Genomic DNA, 14,753 nt, shown 5'->3' on the forward strand with positions numbered 1-14,753 from the left:
GCGGCCGGGTCTCAGGACCGGGCGCCGGACGTGTCGGACGGAGCGGCTGGGTCTCAGGACCGGGCGCTGGACGTGTCGGACGGAGCGGACGGGTGTCAGGATGGGGCGCCGGGCGTGTCGGACGGAGCGGCCCGGTCTCTGGACGGGGCGCCGGGCGTGTCGGACGGAGCGGCCCGGTCTCAGGATGGGCGCTGGACGGCGCGGTGATGAATCTGAGCCCAGGGGCTAGAGAGAGGCTTCCACAGCACAGCTGGGCACACGCCTCTCCAGGTCCTTCAGCTGCGCCCAGCAAGGGGGGACTGCCGGTTGCAGGCCGGTCCCATGCGGCCCTGTAACGCCCGCCGGAGTCCGCGTGCCCGAGCTCGCCCCCCTGCAGCTCGAGCCCGGCCAGGCGCGGTTCCCGGGGCCGGGCGCAGAGCGGGGGGCCGGAGAGCTCGCGTCAGCGCTGCGGGGGCTCGGGCGGGCGGGCCCGCTCCCAGGGCTTGGGCCTGCGGGCCAGGCGCGAGGGGGTGGGGCTCGCCAGGCTCGCCGTGACGTTGGGCCTGTGGAGGCCGGGCACGTCCTGGCCGCTCCGCACCAGGCGGAGGATCTCGGAGAAGGAGGCCGGGGGCGCTGGGGCCGGGGCCGGGCCCGCCTGGCTCCGCGGCTCCGCGCCGGGCTCCATGGGCGGCGAGGGGCAGGATCGGGCCCCGCCCGGCAGCGGGGAGGGGGAGTGGCCGGTACCACTCCAGCCAGATGGGGGGGATGGGAGGTACCACTTTAGCCGGGGCGGGGGTGTGTGTGGAATGTACCAGGAGCTGCGCTGCTCTCCTGGCTCCGTGCAGTTCGGGCTGCAGTGACATTGGCCCGTAGGCTGTGACCAATGCACTGCACGGGGCGTGGCACTGCCCTCGGCTACCCCCTTCACTGCACGTGCTGTCACTGCCCTCTGTTATCCCCCGGCACTGCCCTCGGCTACCCCCCGCCAGCATGCATGGGCCGTGGCACTGCCCTCGGCTACCCCCTGCACTGCATGGGCCGTGGCACTGCCTTCGGCTACCCCCCGCCTGCATGCACGGGCCGTGGCACTGCCCTCGGCTACCCCCTGTACTGCACGGGCTCTGGCACTGCCCCCAGCGCTCCCCCCTGCACTGCACGGGCTGTGGCACTGCCCCCAGCTCCCCCCTGCACTGCACAGGCTGTGGCACTGCCCCTAATTCCCCCCTACACTGCACGGGCCATAGCACTGCACTCAGCTACCATACAGACCCTGGAGCAAATGGGCTCCTTCCCACACGTCCCGCACCTTGGCCTCTGGTGTGCCCCAGTGATTGCCCCACATACACATCATGGCAGCAACTCTCCCCTACACACCCCACTAGCTGCAAGGGAACCTCACAGCAATTCCCCCCACACACACCGTGAGCCCTGGAGAGAGCCTCACAGTGACACACAAACACACCCCCACGCACAACACCCTCCCGAGAGGGCGCCTTGCAGTGACTCCCCCACCCAGGAGTGACCTTAGTCTGCACCCTGGATTCACAGCCACTGGTGCAGCTCCTGCTTGCTCCCATCACTGACCCCCCTGCCCAGGCACACACCATGCCAAACCATCCAGCACCATCCGTGGGACCCTGTGGCACACTGCATGGCCGTTTGTCATGTTCCCCTCCCCTTAGCCGGGTACTGGGTAAGAACAGCGAGTGGCTCTCCTGTCCTGTTCTCGCCTCCCTCCCTCCCTGCTCCCCCCTGCCCCCCAGCCCTGGGCCAGAGTCTCCCTCAGGACCCATGTCAGCAGGGGGTACTCACCTCCTGGCTGCTTGGAGGGGCCGGCAGGAGTCATAGACTCCAGGCTGTAGGCACTGGCCGCCCAGCAGTGCAGGCAAGGGGAAATAGAGTTTACCCAGTTTATAGCATTTAGGTTAGATTAGCTGACCCAGTTCTTTGGTTACCACTATACCACTGGGGCTACCTGTGCATGCCCCCTCCCCAATGCCACACTCGCATGCCAGCGTTGGGGGCACTCCTCCCCTCAGCCCCATGCTCTCTGGGCCTGATCCCTGCAGCCGGCCCCCTTTGCACCAGGCAAATCCAGTGTGATGTGGTGTGCGGCTCAGGCCCAGCAGGTGTGTGTTTGAGACCTTCCAAGGAGCAGGGAATGGCTGACCCTGGCCTTGCTGTTGCCTTGGCTCATGGAAACCTGCTGGGGCATCTCCATGGGAGCCATCTGCTGTGCCCAGTGGAGCTGCAAATTGGGGTCTCTGTACTCCCCTTTGCCTGTGGGATTTTGCAGTTGGGGGGACCCAGTCAGGTCAGCTCGTGCTCCCACAGGGCTGGGCTCAGGGCCATTAGGGTGGATCTAGGCTCTCTCTGCCTATAGCCGTGTGAGCACGCAAAGGGTTAAAAGGTGCATGGGTTTGTTTGCCAGGGTGCACAGCAGCTGGTTAGGCAGCTGGCGAAAGACCGTTAGAAAGGGGCAGGGAAAGCGGAGGGGAGGGGAAGGGAAGGTGCTGAGAGATGGGCTGGGGTCCCTCTGCCTGCTGCACTGTTCATGCCTGGCTCAGATGTTGCAGCCTCTCACCATGGACCTGCCCTCATGGCTGCTTGGACAGCTCCTGGCCACCACAGTACTTCAGCTTCTGAGCTGTGAGTATACCTGTCCCCTGGGGCAGGTGCCTCCTGCTTCACTCAGCTCCACGCTCTCCTCCTTGGCAGAACATTTGCCTGCTCCCCAGGGTGGGCTGCACACACACACCCCCAACACCCAGGAGAAACATTCTGGGCCGGGTGGGTTCTGCAGGCAGTGTGTAGCTAGAGGCCCAAGACTGCAGGTACTGTGGGAGGGGAGGAAAGGAGTGGCCAGCGTGTACCCGTTAAGTGATTAGCTACACCCTGCAAAGGAGCAGCGAGGCCTGGGGTTTTTGTTCCAACAAATGGCAGTGGGGCCGGGGCAGCCAGACATGGACCCAACCCCCAATTGGGCACTAATAGCTGGCCAAACAGGGATACTCGCCTCACGAGGCAATCCTTCCTGAGAGGTTTGAAACCAGTTTTAGTCTCACTGCTCCCAGTCAAAGGGGCTCCAGGGTCAGGGAGGCCTTGTGGCTGAGACCTGCCATGTGCATTGCTAACTGGCTGGCTGTTCTCCCCCCAGGCAGCACCGCAGCCCCTTTTCCTACCTTGGCGCCCCCACTTACCATGGTCATTAACGGCGAGAGGAAGACCCTAGTGGTTTGTGTGGTGAACGACCTCTCCCAGGACACGGCAGATGCCATCTGGTTTTCGAATGAGAATGGAAGTGCCCTGGACTCCTTCACTTACGGGGTTTCCAGGGAGGAAGACGGCACATTCAGCACAGTCTCTCACCTCTCCGTCCACACCGTAGAACTGGAGTCCTGGGAATCCCTCACCTGCCATGTGAGACAGAACAGAACCGCCCAGGTGTGGAGTGCCAGGTCCCTGCTGATCTCTGGTAGGTACCAGGCGAAGAGAATATCCAACACCACAGACCCCATCTCTTTTCTGTCACTTCCCTGCCCCCACCTCCCTCCACCTCCAGTCCCCTGGGAGCCCTGCATTCCTCTCCATTTCCCTCGGTCACATTGTGTTATCCCTGAATGACCTGGGCGAGAAAGTGAAGGTCCAGTGGCGGATGCAGTGGCTCCCACTGCCCATTTGCAACAATGCAGACAAAGTGCAAATGTCAGACAATTAATTCAAACGCAGCACCCCAGGGAAAAATAAAGTTATCCTGAAGGGTCCCCCCATGGGGACACTGTCACCCAAGGAGAGCTTGATTAATAGCAAATATGGCACAAAAAGGTCAAGAAGGCTCTAGACTCAACAGACCTGGCAGGGCTGACATTCCTTCCTGCAACAATAGAATAGAGATGTAGGAGAGTGGAGGCTCATGTGAGAAGGAGACACACACACACACACAGAGCTCTCTGCATTAAAGAGATCTCTACAGGGAAATGCACCATAGTCCGGTTGAAGCTAACCTTCCACTATAAGCCCAATTTCGACATATACACACCTTCTCTCAAAGCTAAGCCAGCTGCATTTTCATAAGCATGGTCTCCAAATCTTTCTGGAGGGGTTGAGGGAAACTGGATCAAGTGTTTGAGAGCCAATACTTTGAAACAACATTTGCAAAAATTTGGATGAGGCAAAAAGCTGTGTTGAGCTAAGATTCTAAATATGCTTCGATTACATAAGGGGAAAACTTGAGAACACGGTAGTTGCTTTTCCTCAGGCATGTAACTATTAATTACTTAACTCTGGTTTGCTGATGCGTTTTGCCTGGATCTAACACAGTACATACGTAGCCATGACTCTTTAAAGCCTGGGCTTGCCACTTTTCTATACAAGGATGAGATCGGGTTCTTGGTGCTCCATATGTCTGGGAAATTGTTTGTTTTTATATGGTGGTTTTCAGTCTAATGAATATAAAGTGCACAGATGGAATGTGACTGCTGCACAGTTAAAAATCACAAAGGCGGGAAATGAACAAGTCAGTTGTAGCCACAACTTTAGTACCCATGTTTTACCCATCCTGTAGGATTTGGGTATTGGGGGTAAGGGAACTTTCAAAGGCTCAAAGAGGGGTCAGGCACCTGACTCCCATGGAGAATCAATGTGAGTTGGGCAGCTACCTCCCAGCTCTTGTTTGTGCCTTGGAAAATCATCTCCGCAGTTGCTTAGTTCAATGTGTTACCCCCACCACAAAAAGCATTTGTGTTGCTTTTGCTTTGCCCAGCTTTTAGTGACATGTCTGTGCAGCGATGTAATTTTCTGCATTTAATATCCTAGTGCAATGACTATTTTAAGAAAAAGCACGAAGCTGGTGTGTGACCTTTCCAAGCTTTGTCCATTTCACCAGCAGAGCTTGTGAGCTAACTGATCCAGAGGCACTTGGTGCGTGCATCCCTTCTATCAGCTAGTTGGACATCTATAGGTATACCCCTAATGAAGTGTTTTCAGCTAATTACTTAAAATAAATTATTATGCGTAATCAGTCCCACTTCTTCAAACACTCCTGTCTCATTTTAAAACTTGGCAAAGTAGAGAATCTTTATTAAGGGGCATTTACACATAAAATGTGAAGTTGTTGAGTTGTTTGCATTATCTGTGCAAAAAAGGGGATGAGGGAGTAGCTTGTTTTAAAGCAGGAAAAGTATATATTATACATAATTATCTCAGAAAACCCTCAAGAGAATGCACTCAGGCTTTCCAAAACTCCACCCCTTTGAGCAAGAAAGATGTCAACCCAAAAGGTGAATGAACTGGAAAGTGACGAGAACGGTGTAAGCAGGAGGTTGGGTTGGGAACCGTTCTGAGCTTTAACCATGCAGTCGGTACTATTACAATTAGTATAATTCCTCTTACTAATAGTTACAACTCTGTCTTGTAGAAGACCACGTGGAAGAGCAATGTCTGGATGAAGACCGAAGTGGTAAGCAATAACTGTGCATTCCTCCCAGCACATTCACACTGCCTGTTTGAATCCAGCTGATTCTCTGATGGAAACAGAAGGGATGTGGAAAGAGGTGTGTGGACACCACCTCCAGTTTAAGCCTTTTCTGAAAATGAACATCTGAAGAACTGGGGATAAATTCTGGCCTCACTTACACAGGTCCAAGTCTGGAGTAATAAAGTTAGTCTAGATTTGCAGCAGTGTAAATGAAAGCAGTATTTTGCCCACTGTTTCCAAGAGCTTTAGTCGCTGGATGAAAGATGCAGGTTGTGAATTGACCAACCCTTGCCAAAGAAAGAAGCTGTCAGCAGAATTGCTCTTAGAGCCTTTCTGCTATGCAACCCTGGATCTGCACTGGCAGCAGCAGGCATGCATGTCGGATCTCCCTATTGCCACACAGCTGGCTCTTCTGAATCTGACCTGGTCAGGAAGGGCAGTTGATCTCAGAGTTGAGAAGTCAGCTCCCCAATAGAGCAGGTCAGGAATTTTGCAATGAAACATTATTTCATCTAAAAATGTAGATTCCTCAAAATTAAAATCACTTGCAGACCAGGGGCGGTTTTCACAAATCTCCTGACCTGAAACATTTTTGAAAAAAAAGTTTTGAAGTTGGCAAAACATTGTGTTCTGATGTTTTCTAAACACTAAATGTTGGTTGTCTGGTTTGAAACAGCTTTTCATTTTAAAATTTAAGTTAACTGGGGAAAAAAGTCAAGGAAAAAGGTTGAAATCGAAAGGAAATGTTTTGAAATTATTGCAACAAAATGTCTCAATTGATCTGAACTGAAAATGTTTTGGTTTGTGAATATTTTAGATTGACTTTTTGTCCTGATTCAGGACAGGAAAAAAAATTTAACTCTCAGAACTATTTGCAGGATGGGAAAACCATTTATGGATGTGGTCCCTGAGACTATAAAGTGCCACAAAACAAGAATAACTGGGATGCTAAACCCACATTTTACTTTGAGATGCCGTTCAGTGCAAGGGCTGGAGAGAGATCCTCCAATATTACCTGTGAACAATACAGACTTCCAGTGATGCTGTCCTGGCCCTAGTGTCAAGAAAGGAACAACTCCATAAACACTTATCACCTATACAGTGTAGCTTGCCAGGATCATCTGGGAATATCTCACTTAATCCATTTCCTTGCTATTGCAGGGCACTGGGGCACGCCAGTCCCTCAAAATAGTCTAGTCTCCTGTGAGCTGTAATACTTTGGTCTAATTTCGGTTGTTGGGTTTAACCTGCAGGTGCTGGGTGTGGTTAATGGCCTGTGATCTACAGGCAGTCAGGCTAGAATTCTGGTGGCTCCTTTTGGCCTTAAACTCTATCTCCTCTGCCTATTGCACAGACATAAACAGGTGGGTGGGGTGAGGGGACAGGATAACAAATGGAATAGGAGGTGTGAGATTCTTAGCAGTGATCCCAGCACTCCACCTGCCCAGCCATTATCACGGTGTAGTTTGTGATGTACATCATGGCAGAAGTGAGTCTGGGGAAGGGACATGAAAGAGGTTAAAGTGGTGGCTTTATGGATTTCAACTGGGAGCTTTTCCCCCTGCTAAGAGGCAGCGTAGGACAGATTGTGAGAATGCTTGTCAGAGATGTGGGCGATCGAGGCTGGCACTGGTGGAATGAAGGGGAGAATTGACTTTGCATAATGTAGCAGGCTGGATAGGTGGGGAGGGCTAATTTGTGGAGGGTTTTGGAAGTACGGACAAGAAGTATGTGTTTGTGATAGGAGAAGGTGAGCCAGTGGATGGACTTTAAAAGGGGAGTGAGGTAGTCAGAGCGTGGAAGATGATCTTGGCAGCTGCATTTTGAATGGATTTGAGAAAGAGGGGGGCAGGCATTGAGGCCACAGAGGAGGAGGAAAGGGCAGTGGTCAATGCATGAGATGATCAAGGCTCAGACAACAGTTTCAGCTGTGTGGGCAGAGAGGGAAGGACAGATCTTGGGGATGTTGTACAGGAAGAAGTGGGAAGATTTAGGCACAGCTTGGATGTGGGGGTGAAAAGAGACAGTGAAATCCAAGATGAAGCCACATCTACCATTTTACAGAAGAGGAAATTGAGGCACAGGATCAGCAACAAATGATTTAGCTAATGGCACAGAGAGGACACTTATAAAGTTTGCGGACGATACCAAGCTGGGAGGGGTTGCAAGTGCTTTGGAGGATAAGATTAAAATTCCAAATGATCTGGACAAACTGGAGAAATGGTCTGAAGTAAGTACTCCACTTAGGAAGAAACAATGAATTGCACATACTAAATGACTGCCTAGGAAGGAGTACTGTGGAAAGGTATCTGGTGGTCACAGTGGGTCACAAGCTAACTACGGGTCAACAGTGTAACACTGTTGCAAAAAAAGCAAACCACAAGAAGTAATTCTTCCACTCTAGTCCAGGCAGATTTAGGCCTTGGCTGGAGTACTGTGTCCAGTTCTGGGTGCCATATTTCAGGAAAGATGCGAACAAATTGAAGAAAGTCCAGAAGAGAAGACCCAAAAATGAAGAAAGGTCTAGAAAACATGACCTATGAAGGAAGACTGAAAAAACTGGGTTTGTTTAGTCTGGAAAAGAAAAGATGGGGTGGGGGGGAACAGTTTTCAAATACATAAAAGGTTGCTACAAGGAGGAGGGTGATACATTGTTCTCCTTAACCTCTGAGGATAGGACAAGAAGCAATAGGCTTAAATTGCAGCAAGGGAGCTTTAGGCTGGACATTAGGAATAACTTCCTATCAGGGTAGTTAAGCACTGGAACAAAACTGCCTAGGGAGGTTGTGGAATCTCCATCATTGGAGGTTTTTAAGAACAGGTTAGACAAACAACTGTAAGGAATGGTCCAGTTATTATGAGTCCTGCCTTGAGTGCAGGGGACTGGACTAGCTGACCTACTGAGGTCCCTTCCAGTCCTACACTTTTACGATTCTGTGACTTGCCCAAGGTCACACAGTGAGTGGGTAGCAGAGCTGACAAGTCACCAGAGTTCCAAGTGCCCAGCCCAGAGCTGCTTCCTCTAGGCCAATGGTTCTCGTACTGTTGGACATAGGAGGGGTAGAAGTACAATAGCGGTAATATTTCATTATAACTACACTGATGAAAGCAATGAATATGCTACACTAAGTACCTGCATTCTAGAGGGGTGAATTAGGTCTTTCAGACTGACTCCTATTGCTTAGACCAGGGGTGCCCAACCTCCAGCCCACCAGAGCATTTCATATGGCCCGTGGCCTGCTTCAACACAATATACTAACGGCCGCTTTATTAGCGTTTTGGCATCATGTTTACAGCTTTTTAGTTTACACAAGAGTGTAAACAGACAATACCGTACATAGAAACAACTATCTAAATACATATGAAACAAGAGAACTTAAAATGTAAATCAATACAGGTTACTTTAAATCTTATTAAAATATGTAGAAGCTGTTTGGCACACACAAGGTTGTGCTTAGGTTTATGTGACCCTCTTGTGTATAAGGTTGGGCAGTGCAGCCATACACAGTCCCAATAGGGACCATTGGTAATTCTTCTGCGTGGCACTCCAGGGCCTGATCAGGTACATGATCCCATCTGTTTCAGCTCTGCCCGTCTGTTCACAAATCCTGCTTCTCTTGGCTATCAGAGCGTTGTTGCTGAAGTTCCTCCTGTTTGACATACTGATCACCTGCAGCTTCCTCTTCAAAGGGTAAGACTCCATAACGCAGGGAAACTAGCGCACAAGGGGATTCTAGTCATGGCATCCAGTCGCTAGGAAGCTGAAATAACTTCAGAAGTTATTAAACTGTCAATGACAATTAACAAAATAATGAAGTGGCTTAGGAGGCCACCATTTTGCAGAACACAATTCTGGGAATGCAGCTCCCAGCTAAATGCAGGGATAAGGAAGAGACTTTCAGAGATGTGCTTTGGGTTCATTTAGAAACTGGTTTGATCACTGCTAGGTCCTGGTTCCTATTCTGACTTTCCTTTAATCTTGGAATGTCTCCTTCCCCTGGAGTAGGAATTGCAATCTTCAGTCTTAGTCACTATCATCAGCCTGGGTCTCCAGGTGGGAAGTAGCAATAAAGTGGGCGAGACAAACAGGCAGAGGCAGAGCTGGTCAGGATGTGTGAACTGCCTCAGGGAGGCCAGTCCCTCCACAAGATCTTCTGCAGCCTCAGTCACTGCACACCTCCATAACTACATGGACATGCTGGTCTGCACTAGTTAATTCCCCTTCCTCCTTCACCCCCTACTGTCTCCAGCTTCCCTTCACCCCAACCCAGCTCTCCTACTCTCTCCATCTTCTGTCTCTTCTTCCCAATCTTTGCCTGCTCCTCCTCCTTGTATGCAGTGTATTGTAGCTGTGTAGGTCCTAGGATATTAGAGAGACAAGGTGAGTAAATTAATATCTTTATATCTTTGTGGTGCTGTACCCTATTTGGTGGAACTTAGTGCAGCATTGGAGGGGAGCTGCTGCCCCCTAGAAGTCAGAGGAGGGATGGTGGGCAGCCACTTCTCTCAGGAGACAGAGGGGATGCTGTTGTCAGAGCTGCTCACTAGCGGAACCAGGGGCTACCACACGTGCCTGCAGCGTTGACTGCAGTTTGCACACTCCAGCACTAGCTCTGCACCCAGTGGTTATGAACACTCACTTATTAGCCAATCCCACAAACCACAGAGGGCCTGATTTGCAGAGGTGCTGAGCACCCGCAGCGCCCATTGACTTCAACAGGGTTTGTGGGTGCTCCGCACATCTAAAAGCCAAATCTTCCTGTGCATTACCCTCTTGCTGGGGTGAGAGCTCTCTGCTGAATGTTGTGGCTTGGCAAGACATCATCCATCCTGGGCAGTGATGATTTGCTGCTGCTCTCCGCAGCAAATTCCCAGGTCAGACAAAACAGGCAGCTTTATAAAGCAGCAGACCTGAGAAGAGCGAGTAAAGACTGGAAAGCAGACACATGATGGAAAATGTTCCCTGCCCTCTACTATCCTCATCTCGTCACACTGTTTCATCTTCTTTCAGGGGACGCCGAGCCCTACCGCTGAACTCTGTAAATAGTTCCTCTGCTCAGGCTTGGTTCAGCAACGGAGAATCAGCCTCGCCTGACAGCATGGAGAGCAGACCGAGGCAGAGACTGAGTCGGACAGAGTTAGTGACTGGAGCTAGCCATCCCAGGGGTAGCAGAGACAGAGCTTCCCACACCAGTTCCTTACACCTTCCACCCATCTGAGCTAGAGCAAATCAAATGACCCACTAGCAGGTGTCCTCACAGTGGGACTTGGGGCAGTTTACAAGGTGTTGCACTTGGTTTGCTCACCTCTCTGCCCGCTATGCTGATGTCAGCCAGGACACGACCCATGGTGGGCATGTACCATGTGCAGAACAGATGGTCCCAAGCTGGACCGAAGTGTAGAACAGAAGACAACAAACCTAGGCTAATGGCGTACCAGCCCAAGTGCTGAGTTAGGCATGGGCCCAGGTTTCCCTCTTGGTCATCTGTTCTCATTTTTTTGGTTGTTTTTTTATTGATGTCTTACTGGGTAAACTGCATAGTTTGCAGAGGAGTACGGAGTTCACAGGCTGCAGCAATGTACTCCATGTACTAGCAACAGTGATACAGGGCTCATCTCTAGCACCCTACTTGCAAGCGCCAGGAAACACCTTGTTGGTAAAGAAAATCCTTTTCTGGGCAAAGAGATCAGTTTGTTCTCGGAGTCAGCACCCGGGGAAATTCGCTTCAGAAGAAGTCCTGTGGCTTTTTGGGTGTTCAATTAAAAAAAAAAAAAAAAAACATTTTGACTTTTGAAATTTTTTAAACCAGCCAAAACTGTTCGCTGAATTCAGCAAATAGTTTTGGACCCCCCAAAAATGCATTTTGTGGTGAAAAAACAGTACATTGAAAAGAAAAAAAAAGTGCCCAGCTCTACTGTTCACACAGAACTAAAACCAAATCATGACCAGAACCACATAGAGTCTGAAACTCTTCCAATCCATGAGTGGAGTTGTTTCTCTCTAGATCAGCAACTTCTTCCTGCGCAGTTTACTTTTTTGAAGCCGAGTGCAGCTGCTCCAGTCCCAACACCTGAGGGGGCTGCTCAAAGGTTCCCCCTTCTCAGGTAGGCATTGCCTATTTTTATAAGGGAAACCAGAACTTGGGAAAACCCTTTTGGGTCCCAAGGGATCTATTCCGCCTGTTGAAGAGGAATTTGCTCAGCATGTAGAGGAATGAGGAGAAAGAAAAACCCCAGCCTATTTTATAAACAATTATAATAAATTCAAACCCGTACAGTATGCCCTCATGTATGTGCGTCCAAGTGTTTCTATAGGTGTGCGTACAGACTGCAGTGACAGCACACCCCAGCCCAGCCCTCTTTGTCCATAGCTCTTGCAGCCAGCATTTCTGGCTCTCTCAGGCACTGAAAAAAGAATAATACATTCACAGGCTCCAGCAGCCCCAGAGAAGAATGGCTTGGGCATGGAATGAGATTAGGGATTGGACATGGAGAGGGCAAGGGCAAAAGGTGTGGAGAGGTGAATGAGATGGGGGGGAAGAGGGGCAGATGGCTCAAGCACTCAGGCCACTCAGAAGCCACCTAAAACCTGTTAAGGTTGAATGGACAGAAAGCTAGAATTTCTATGCAAATGAAATATTTTGCATATTTAATTGGTATAATTTGCATACATGAGACCAAGCACTATATTTGCAAATAAAAACTGCACAGACTATCCCTAAAGTTACTTTATCCCCACTACCTCCTAGATCATTCTAGGGGAGAGGCGGATAGGAGCAGGGGGCAGGGCAGATAGGAGAAGAGGTGTGGGTGGGGAGGCAGGATGGATGAGCAGAGGGGGCAGGGCTAGGCAAGGGGGCGGACTGGGGGAAGAGGGGGTTGTGCCCACACCAGACCTGCCCTAGGCTCCCTGAGTCCCAACTAGCTAGTCCGTGAATACCCTAGAGCAGTGGTTTATAAATGTTCTCGGCTGTGTACCCCTTTCCAAATAATGCAGTCTATCACATACCCCCATCTGAGATAGGGGCATAATATACCTATGAAAACAGAAAAAAAGTCTGTAAGGGATAACATGATGCAAAAATGCACAAGCCCTGGAGTATGTTGTCCTGGATAAAATTGTTCGTTACAATTATTATTATATCATATATACCTTCACTTTGGATAAAAGTAGTCCCTCAAACAAGTTTCTAGTTGTTCTAAACATTAAATTAGAAGCTTTCATGGTCATTTTATTGTAATCAATTCAAATTAATGAAGCCTCCACGCTGGTCTCAATCACTCAGACATAGCCTGTTCGTGACTAAGCATTTAAAAATGCCAATCATGTATTTTTGTTGATGATAAAAAATACAGAAAAGGAAGCAAAGTTCACTATCCATACATTTCTACAGCTGACCTCGATAATACAAAAATATATTATTGGCATTTTAAAATTCTTGGTGACTAATGTACAGTACTTATTGATGTTAACAAAAAATATATATATAATGCTTACCTATCAGTGTGATGGATGTCCTTGCTTTTTATCACACAAATCACTGATGGCAGGGAAAATTGGAGAGAGCTTCAGTCGCAAGTCATTTTCAGCATTTAATCTCTGAGGGTACTCTGTCTCCATCGCCATGAGAGCAGAGAATCCAGTCTCACAAAGGTATGTTGTGGAGAAGGGCATCAGAAACTTGACAGCTAGTTTTGACAGGTATGGGTAATCTTCCATCCTTTGCACCCAGAAGTCTGCCAAAGGTTTGCATTCGAACTCTAATTTAAGCCCACTGTCACAAGAGAGATCTAAAAGTTTCTCCTGCTCACGCACTGGCAGAGGAGGGATTGGGAGAGACTAAGGCACTTTAAATGGATTGCGTATCCAGGAATTTGCATTGTCCATTTTGGGGAAATATTTTCTAAGTTGTTTGCTAAGTTGTTGCAAATGCTCCATAATGTCAGCTTTCACACACTCATGTAACACCATATTGTCATTTGCTGCAAGAAACTCTTGCAATGTTGGAAAGGAGTCAATCTCATTTCTCTTTAAGCAGCTATCCCAAAATAGTAGTTTCTTAATCATGGATTCGATTTTGTCTTGTGTTTTGAAAATAGTGGTGCTTAAGCCTTGAAGGCCTAAACTGAGCTCGTTGAGGCAAGAAAAAATGTCTGCCAAGTAGGCTAATCGCTGAAGCCAGGCAGTATCTTCCAAGCAAGACGACTGTGCAAAGGGGAGGTGGTCAGTGAAAAAAACTTGAAGCTCACTGTGCAGCTCAAAGAGTCGTGTCAGCACTTTGCCACGCGACAGCCAGCGAACCTCTGTGTGCATTAGTAGCGGCAAATGGTCATTTCCCATTTCATCACACAGTGTAGCAAAAATTCTTGAATTTTGACACTGACCCGTAATGAAGTTAACCATTTTGACAGCATCAGACAACACTGACATTAAGTTTTCAGGCATTTTTTGGGAAGCTAGGGCCTCTCTATCGATGCTGCAGTACACCCATGTGGCTTCTGTTGCTACGGCCTTGATGCGAACCACAACTCCACTGTGCTTTCCCATCATCGATTTTGCCCCATCAGTAGAAATCCCTACACAGCGAGACCAGTCAATTCTATTCTCACTCATGAAGTTATCAAGCAGCAAAAAAATCTCTTCTTCTGTTGTTTGGGTAGAAAGGGAATGACAAAAGAGAAAGTCTTCATGTATGGTACTTTCATACATATAACGAACATAAACCAAAAGCTTAGCTAGGCTGTCTAAATCCGTGGACTTGTCTAATTGCAAAGAATAATAGTCACTGTTTCTAACGCGATTCACAAGCTGAGAAAGAACATTTTCAGCCATATCGGCAATGCAGCGTGACACAGTGTCATTGGAGAGGGGTATGGAATCAAGTTTTTCTTCTGCTTTTTCACCGAGCATGCACTTCACCACGGCCTTCATAGCAGGTATAAGGAAATCTTCTGTAATAGTGTGTGGTTCTCCTGTTTTAGCCACTCTGTAACTCATGAAATATGAAGCTCGAAGTGCATTTACATATTCCATGCAAGAATTCGATGGCAGAATTTTTTTACTGCTTTTTAGCTCTTCCAGTTTGCGATTGAAAAACTGAGCCGGTTTGTCTTTAAATTGATTGTGTTCAGTCTCTAGATGCTGGCGAAGAAGGGACGGTTTAAGACTGTTGTTTGGTAAAACTTCACCGCATAGGACACACTGCGGCTGAGGATATCCAGCATCCCCAGTCCATGTAAATCCAAGTTCAATGTAGCTCTCATCATACTTGCATTTTTTTGACACCCTTTCTGTGTC

At 49.1% G+C, this 14,753-nt stretch overlaps 2 protein-coding genes across 5 annotated transcripts; one reads left to right on the forward strand and one right to left on the reverse strand.

Moving 5' to 3' along the window:
• Nucleotides 1-2,102: 2,102 nt before the first annotated feature.
• Nucleotides 2,103-10,695, forward strand: PTCRA (pre T cell antigen receptor alpha). Its single transcript, XM_024213953.3, has 5 exons — nucleotides 2,103-2,628; nucleotides 3,137-3,454; nucleotides 5,396-5,437; nucleotides 9,041-9,146; nucleotides 10,467-10,695. Exons 1-5 carry the CDS (start codon nucleotides 2,394-2,396, stop codon nucleotides 10,672-10,674), a joined length of 909 nt encoding a protein of 302 aa, XP_024069721.2. The 5' UTR covers nucleotides 2,103-2,393; the 3' UTR covers nucleotides 10,675-10,695.
• Nucleotides 3,325-14,731, reverse strand: LOC112121980 (zinc finger BED domain-containing protein 5-like). 4 transcript variants are annotated; one of them, XM_026653177.2, is made up of 2 exons: nucleotides 12,954-14,731; nucleotides 3,325-3,392 (listed from the first exon to the last, which is right to left on the reverse strand). In XM_026653177.2, exon 1 carries the CDS (start codon nucleotides 14,487-14,489, stop codon nucleotides 13,296-13,298), a length of 1,194 nt encoding a protein of 397 aa, XP_026508962.1. In that variant the 5' UTR covers nucleotides 14,490-14,731; the 3' UTR covers nucleotides 3,325-3,392; nucleotides 12,954-13,295. The 4 variants fall into 4 exon arrangements, with proteins under 4 accessions (XP_026508962.1, XP_026508963.1, XP_026508959.1 ...); XM_026653178.2 differs by lacking the exon at nucleotides 3,325-3,392 and adding an exon at nucleotides 8,726-9,170; XM_026653174.2 differs by lacking the exon at nucleotides 3,325-3,392 and adding an exon at nucleotides 9,155-9,815.
• Between the last annotated feature and the right edge of the window lie 22 nt (nucleotides 14,732-14,753).

The sequence above is a fragment of the Terrapene carolina genome, unplaced genomic scaffold (genome assembly GCF_002925995.2).
Source record: "Terrapene carolina triunguis isolate 2854851 unplaced genomic scaffold, T_m_triunguis-2.0 Scaffold132, whole genome shotgun sequence".
NCBI lineage: Eukaryota > Metazoa > Chordata > Testudines > Emydidae > Terrapene > Terrapene triunguis.